The sequence below is a fragment of the Octodon degus genome, unplaced genomic scaffold (genome assembly GCF_000260255.1).
Source record: "Octodon degus isolate 3935 unplaced genomic scaffold, OctDeg1.0 scaffold00213, whole genome shotgun sequence".
Taxonomy (NCBI): Eukaryota; Metazoa; Chordata; class Mammalia; order Rodentia; family Octodontidae; genus Octodon; species Octodon degus.
In genome coordinates this window covers 607,562-615,941 of record NW_004524789.1, presented here as the reverse complement: position 1 = coordinate 615,941, position 8,380 = coordinate 607,562, and the positions used below count along the sequence as shown (strand labels likewise).

Here is an 8,380-nt window from a genome sequence, read left to right as displayed (position 1 = left end):
GACGCCTAGCCACCAGTAACTGTCACGGTCATTATGCATGTCCACAACACACCAGAACTTTTGTGTGTTATCCTATCCTCAAACTGTTAGAAGTGCTGGTCATTTATTTGCCATTCCAGTATTTATCTTATGTTTTACTTTTAGTACTTCTTTGCTATCATGAAAACTTTTTCTTAGTTCAATTGTTTTGAAACATTTAACTTTTAATTAGTATTTAATTTTCTAAATATTGCTTAATCTTAATTTTTGTTCTAAGATTTATATTGTATCTTTGATTTACAATTTATTTAAAAGACATTGTATGATATCTTCTAGTATTAGAAACTTTAAAAAGTATATTTCCATTTTCTGTTGACTTTATATTACTTCTTCCCTGTCTTTTATACACACATGCACACATATAGAAAAAAAAATACATGTATAATCCAACATAAGATTGGTACTGTTTCATAGAAATCTGCAATGACCTTTTAATAAGGGTTCATCTAATATATCTTTTATATAGTCCTGCATAACTATCATATTGAGACTCTTTATTGTTCATCCAGGAGCATATTGCAACTTCTCTTGTCTTTTGAATTAGGCTCTTTGTTATTTCCTATATGCTACTTCTGGAGGTATTAAAATATTTCAAGTTTGTATAACTAGAACATCTTACTTTTAGTTTTCAAAGGTATGTTTGCTAAGTATAAAATTCAAAGAGAACAGATCTTTTCTTTCAGTCCCTTAATTAAGCTAGTTTCTTATACCCTTGGTCCTTTTTTTTTTTTTTTTTTTTCTAATGTGGAATAAGATGCTATTTAATTTTGTTCTTCCATAGCTAATATTTTTATGTATATACTTTAACCATTTGTTTCTTTACAAGAAGTTTTGGACAATTTCAAAAATAAATAAATAAACCATCAAAAAAAAAAAAACCCAAAAAACAAAAATTCTATCCCAAGCTTGTAGTTTTGGAAAAGAGAAGAATAAAACCTATTTTAATGAATGAAAAAAAAATTTAGGTTTGAAATTGTTCCTTAAGCTGTCTGATTCACTAGGTCTTTGAAATATACTTTTTAAAGTTTCTAATACTAGAAGGTATCACTTACTTTGGAAAATAGTGGACTAGACTGGTAAACCTTTATCCACTCTGTAAACCTAGCTGAAAATCAGATATGGGTTACTTCGAACAGAAAACAGCTCCAACCTAGCAAGAGTAAAGTCAATCAGTTCCAAATACTGATGACCTGACTGTTCGCTGCTATTGCTTTTGTAGTGCTGGCAAGGAAAAGTTACCTGATAAACTGTATTCAGTGTGCATAATTTAAAAACAAAAACAATGGTTCAAAACAAGACAGTGACTACAAGAAAGACTGGGCAGTAGTAGATGAAATGCAGGGAAAGGTTAATGCCAATTTTAATAGAGAAAATGAAGAGAAAGAAAGAAAAAGAAAGAAAGAAAGAGAATTATGCTACTTGATTTAACTTTTACTGAAAACTTTGACATGTTTTGGATCCTGGCTACCCTTAATAGTAATGCATTTTGAACAAGTGCAAGATCTATTCTCCAGAAAATATATCCTTCTTAATGTACTAAGACCGAGTGCAGGGAAGGGGTCCCTCGCTGTATACCCACTACTGATCCAACACCTTGGTCTCACAGAAAGGGAAGACTCTTCTCTTATGTTCATTGTAAGTTAGAGGCAGAAAGCCTCCCTTTTTTCAGGCCTTAAAATTCTCTGCTACATTTCTTTGCCTCCACAAACAAGCTAAAGGATACTCCACCATGATTCCATACCTAAAACCTATGACTGTTGTTATTGGCCTGCTATATCAGATGCCACAGATGTTTATCCAGCAGGGGAAGTCCCTTAAAGCAAGGCCCTCAGTAGAAGTATGAGTTGAAGCAGGCTTTCTCAGGGAGCAGTTGTATCTCATACCTGTGGCTGTTTATATATGACTCCAAGTCAGAACAGTAAGGCAAATATTCCTTTAACAAGTTGAACATCTACCTACATGATTATCAAATGTCCTGAATCATATCTTCACTTAAATTATTATCTGGGGTCAACAGAGTTAAAAAGAAATATGATGAGTATCATATGGATAACTTTGGCACTTTCTTGGATTTTCCTAAAAAGGAGATAAAGTACAGATAATTTACAAATAATCTAGGAATCTTACCAGAAATCTGATCTAATATATTGGAACTGGCTACTTTAAAAAGAACAGATTCCTGGCTAATCAAGACCAAATAAGAACTAGAAAAATTCACATGTTCTTAAGACACATAAGCTAAAATGTATCTAAGATACAAAGCAATAGATTAAAAGAGTGAATAAAGTATATAGCTGTCCTCAGAAAGCCAGCCCCTGCAACTCTGCATTCTAAACTTTGTAGAGTCAAAGGAGGCAGAGTACAATGGGTGAAAGGACGGATAGACAGACTACAATGGTTGAAAGGACGGACAGAGAGACTATAATGGGTGAAAGGCTGGACAGACAGACAGACAGGACCCGCTCTGCCTCTTATCAATTGCATGCTATTTGGGCAGAATGTGTGTCCTCTCTGAGCTTCCATCTTCTCTAATGAGTACTCACCCCCCATGGTGAGGACTAGTCAGAGCATGTAGACTGAGCCCTGCCATGTGCTGGTGAGTATGTCTGCTACTTTACAATCAAGAAACAGAATTTTGTTCTAATACAGGGAATAGGAAGTGTTTTGGAATCATCCAGTAAGTCAAGGAGGCAGTTTGGATTCCTCTGTGGGAAAGAGAAAATATGGTCTTTTACTTTACTGAGTACTCCAGAGGCAGTAAATATTGGTTAGCTATAGCTGTTGCTTCTTCAAAGGATGAGAAAGATGTGCTGGGATCAGGTCCTCTGATATTTAAAATAAGGTTCTGCTTCACAAAGTCTTTTCTCCTCCACAAGGTCTTTTCTCCCCCACATCTGCGATATAGGTAGGGAAAATGTGTAGGCCAGGCATCTGAGCCCTCCTACCCACAAGACCATGAGCAAGTCACTCCCTTTGTTCACCCGTCCAGTGGTCATGATGATAGTTTTGTTGTCAGTAAACAGCCCTTGCTAAGATATGAATTTTGCCCTTGGTTGGTGCTGATCATCTAGGTACATCTTTCTCTTGATCATTTACTGTTGTTTACTGTTGCAATAATGAGCTCCAGCACATGGATATCATGGGGCTGCTCCATGCATTCATAAGGTCACGTGGGCAGCAACCTTAGCCTACCACAGCCAGCTTACAGGACTGAGAGTGACTACAGTGTCCTCATCGTCATGCTCTGTCTGAGAAGTCTGAGAGCAAACTCTCACTTAAAGCCCAATCCCAAGGGCAATTTCATAGCAAAGCACAGGTTTCTTAGTGATTTGATCAAAACTTGGGCCTGACAGGTAGGATAACTTGTGGGTGACCCCAGAACACATCAGGAACGCAGGGGGCGCAGGGGCTGGTACATGGGTTCAGCAGTGATTAATCCACTGGCTGCATGCAGAAACCTGTACCGTGCTGCCAAGAGCTGGCTCCATGAACCTGAAGGAAATTCAAGCACTCAAGAAAGGCCAAAACGAGCTTGGGCCTCCTTGTGATGCTGTTTGATTATTTCACCTCTTGGCCAGTCTAAAATTAGAATCTGCCTGCTATCTGCACTATTTCACTGGTTCCTTTGCACCAATTTCTGAATGAAAAAACAAACACCACATTTAAATCAGAGGGGTTTTTTGACAGTGGATTGCCTTGCTTTCTACCAAGAAATCGGCCTGAGTCAAAGTGAGCTTTGGGCTGGTACCACCTCCTGTTGACTTAGACTTTTAACTCATTTTTGCTTTGCACCAGAGCTTTTGCAAAGAAAGTGCTAAGCCTGAGTTCAGAGTGGATGGGGAAGGGTAAGAGGTAGAGAAAGCACAGGTATGCGATCAGGCAGGTGGGAACAGCTGCTGAGCTGAGCCTGAGACAGTGGCTCTTTTGAGTTAGTACAGGATGGAGAAAGTGCCACTTGTGGTCTTAACAAATGAGGTGTCTCTTACACAACCCATGTCCATGCCCACCTGTGGCCAAGAAGAGTGAAATAAAGTTTTGGTTTTTAGTGTGTGCCAATTTCTAAGCATATTGCAAAGTGTGAGGGCATGTGCAGCAGGGCATAGGAGGCTAAATTTAAAGCTCCGGTGCACTTCCTCCTGAGTCATGGGGGCTGTAAAAGGGAAGATGCCATCCGAAGCCATCCTTCAGCTTCAGGATCCCCAAAAGATGCGCGCACAGTGCCCACCAGCCCACCAGCCAGAACTCTGCTCTAGTGGAAGGATCCTGCTGACATACTTTGACTGTTTGCCATGCACATTCTTGGTGTGTTTCTTTTCTAGAATTTGCACATTAGCAAGCTGCTTTGTCCGGCGCTTAGGAGAGCCTTCTATGTAGTTTCAACAGGATTTATGTAAGATAGTACCTTCCGACCTGAAGGCAGCAGGTAGCTCTTACAGAAATGATAGGCTGAAAATACAGAACTTCATTCAAATCACACAATACTGATTATTGAAAAGTTTTTCTTTTTTTTTTTTTCTTTTTTTTTTTTAACTTACCTGCCTCTCGGTCCCTGATACAGTAGTCTGGAGAATTCTCAAAATACACAAGGTCATTTTTCGTTGGTTTCTTAAACCTCTTATTAGCCACAGTGAAACCAGTGCCATCCTGGTTCATGACCACTTGGATGGCCCCATTGTACTTCCTCCAGAGATAATCACCCGTTTTTCTGAAGTCGGCCATGGCCAGCCAACATGTCCTCAGGGTACATGAGCCGCTCACACCGTGACACTTGCACTCCTGCTTCAAGAACCGCTTTACAGCCTGCAGAAGAGACAGGGGCAACATTCAGGAAAGGCGGCCTCAAGCATGTGACAGTGCTAGCACCCTCCTTATGTCCAAGGAAGCAGGAGTTGATCATGGATGCCAGACCTTGGGGCTCATGACAGGAAGATGCTGGAGAAACACTGCCTACTTGCTGGTCCCATTAGCCACCCTGTGACTATAGCAAGGGGGCAGTGGCAGAGCATGGAGGCAAGAACCTAACTGGGAACCCTGCTAGCTCTCAAGGTAACAAGACATTTACTCCTTAATAGGGTAAATTACCAGTTTAAGGAATGAGGGAAGAGATTAGAGTATTTTCTAAATAAATATAGTTGTGCTATTTTTTAAAAAATGTATGCCATTACACATTAAGCATCCCTCATCCAAAATGTTTGGGGCCAAGAGTGCTTAGTATTTTGGATGGTTTCAGATTTTTGAATATTTGTATATACAAATGAACCTTCCTGGAGATGGGACGCAATTCTAAACTACACCTTGTGTGGTGGCCTGAAGGTGATTCAATACAAAATCCTAGTGTATCTGTATTCTGACTATGACTGATCACATGAGGTCAGAAATGGGTTTTTCCATTTATGGCATCATGATGATACACAAAATATTTTGGATTTTGAAGCATTTTGGATTTCAGAATCTCATATGAAACCTGTGAACTAAGCAACTGCACTGAAGATAGCAATGTGTAATACTAGGGTCATGCCTGGAATGCCTGCCATTTTGTTCTTCTAAATACGTACTGCTTGTCATGTCATACCAATTACTGCTATATTGTCTTTCAAGTAAATATTTGTTTAAAAAAAGAGGGTAATAAATGAAAACAAGAGACAAGAAAAAAAAGTCATAGGACTGTCCTGCTACAATGCTGTATATGGTTAGATTTCTAAATTTCTGTGTAAAAATATGTAATTGTTTATTCCTATTTTTAAAAACATTTTTAAAATTTTTTCTTAACATTCTTTAGTTTAACATATCAATACTCTACGTTTAACATATCAGTACTCTAAGGAAAATACCTGTTCCAGAGATCCAGTCCTAGCCCAGGCCCAGTGAGTGTGTGGGAGAGCTTCTGGCTACCCTGCACCAGAGGGACCTACTGGTCCCAGCCCAGGAGCAGCATGGGTGAGACCCTCTTCCACCCCATTGGGATGACCCCCACCACTCCACAGCATCTACCCACCCCGAGGAATTTCTGCTGCGTTCTGGAACACTCAGATTAGTCCTAGCCCAGGCCCAATGAATGTGTGGGAGAGCTTCCGGCTACCCTACGCCAGTGGGACCTACCAGTCCCAGCCCAGGCACAGTGTGGGTGAGACCCTCTTTCACCCCCTTGGGATACCACCCACCACTCTGTAGTAACTCCCCCACACCAACCACCGAGTAGGAATTTCTGTCATATTCCTGGAACCCCCAGATCCAGTCCTAGCCAAGGCCAAGTGAGTGTGTGGGAGAGCTGCCTCTCCCCCCTACTCCGCCTTGCCCTCTCTAGACTCAGCTCAGGCCTGGCATACAGGCCTGGGGTAAAACCCTGAAGCTGCAATCACTATAGAGAGTGTACAGGACAGAACCACCCAGCTAGTCCAGGAGCAGAACATCTTGCCAGAGGGGCACAACAGATTAACCCCCAAGGGCAGCAGCAGGAAGGAGCTGAGCATAGCAGCCAGACCCAAGCCAGGCACAGCTGGATAAATCCAAACTTTGTAGATACGCGCCCGAACTTCAGTAGGTGCTAAGGTTATAACTGCAACAAAGATCTTCAACAAAGGTCAGAAGACAGTGCTACACAAAATGACAAGAAGGACCAAATGCAATCTCAGAACCCAAGCTCACCCATAACAAGTGCAGAGGACACAAACAGAAAAATTGGGAATCACAGAGCTGAAAGCAATGAATCAATGGCTTCTGAAATAAAGAAACAGCTGCAGAAAGGTATAGAGGAACTCAGATTGGAAATGAAAAAAGAAATCCCTGAATTAATAACATCTGCAGTAAAGAATCAAATGCAGAAACATATGGAGGAAACCCAATGTCCACCCAGAACAAGTGCAGAGGACACTAGCTCAGCTCAAATGTATGAATCAATAGCATCGGTAGTAAATAAGCAACAGCAGAAAGTCATAGAGGAACTCAGAGGGGAATTATTTTCTACTAGCTCAGCTCAAATGTAAGAATTAATAGCATCAATAGTAAATAAGCAACATCAAAAAGTTATAGAAGAAATCAGAGTGGAATTCTTTTCTGAAATAAAAAAAGAATTCTCAGAACTCGTAGCATCTGAAGTAAAGAATCAACTACAGAAACATAGGGAGGAAACTCAATCTGAAAAAACACTGCAGTAAAAGAATTTCTAACTGCTTCTAAAGAAGACATTGATAAAAAAAAAGAGGAGATTAGAAAAATGACAGATTCCTTGAATTAGCAATACAGGAAAGAAATTGATCGCATGAAGTAGAGTCAAAGAGATATAGAGGAATTCAAAATCTCAATCACAAGCTTGCAAAACCATTTAAGTGAAAGTGAAGACAGTTTCAGATCTTGAAGACGCTGGTGCAGCTAGTGACAAGGTAAGAAAGAATCTCTTATAAACAACTAGGATGCTGGAAAAAATAATCCATCACCTGCAAGATGATGCAAGGATGAACAATGTGAGAATAATAGGCATCAATGAGAAAGAAGAAGTCAATAAAATGACAATAAAAAATATGGGCAAAAGTAATAGCAGAAAACTTCCCAAATATGAGGAAACAATCTGACATTCAGGTAAACAAAGCATACAGAACGCCAAGTAACCTCAACCCAATTAAAAACACAATGAGACAAATAATAGTCAAGATCCCAGAAATCCAGCATAAAATAATAAACCGAAAGCCACCAGAGAGAAGAAGCAGATCACATTCAAAGGAAAACCCATCAGAATTATGGTCTACTTCTCTTCACAAAACATGAAGGCAGTAAGAGCATGGATCAGAGTACTTCAAGTCCTCTATGAAAACAAAGTCCAGCCCAGACTACTATACCCTGCAAAACTCTCTTTCAAGTATGATGGAGAAGTGAAATACTTTCATGACAAAGAACAACTAAAGAATTTCATGATGACAAAGCCAACCCTACACAGGCTACTGAAAGATGTTTTAGAGAGGGACCAAAATAATCAGAACTCCACGAATGAGATCAGTAGCAACCACCTAAATAGGGCAAGCAATTAAACACAGGAGAAAAAGGAGTAAGCAACAGATTAATAACATATCAATTGTAAGTCAATACATCTCATATATAACCATCAATGTAAATGGACTCAATTCACCAATTAAGAGAAATAGACACAGTGGATTAGGAAATAAAATCCAACAATATGCTATATAAAAGAAACACATTTAACTCATAAAGACATTCATAGGCTGAAAGTCAAAGGATGGAACACAATATTACATGCCCCAGCACCTCAGAAAAAAGCAGGGGTAGCAATCCTATTCTCAGACAGTCTCAATTTCAAACCAACAATGATCAAGCAAAATAAAGACGGCCA

General features: G+C 39.7%; 1 protein-coding gene across 2 annotated transcripts in view; it reads right to left on the bottom strand.

Annotated features, from left to right (window-relative positions):
- Wnt2 (Wnt family member 2) overlaps positions 1-8,380 on the bottom strand; it is a 59,259-nt gene that overhangs the window by 17,515 nt on the left and 33,364 nt on the right. Inside the window, exon 4 of one of the 2 annotated variants that reach the window (XM_004644853.3) lies at positions 4,575-4,839. In XM_004644853.3, coding sequence (XP_004644910.1) covers positions 4,575-4,839 — 265 coding nt within the window. The remainder of the gene's footprint in view (positions 1-4,574; positions 4,840-8,380) is intronic. The other variant, XM_023705058.1, reaches the window with a different exon arrangement.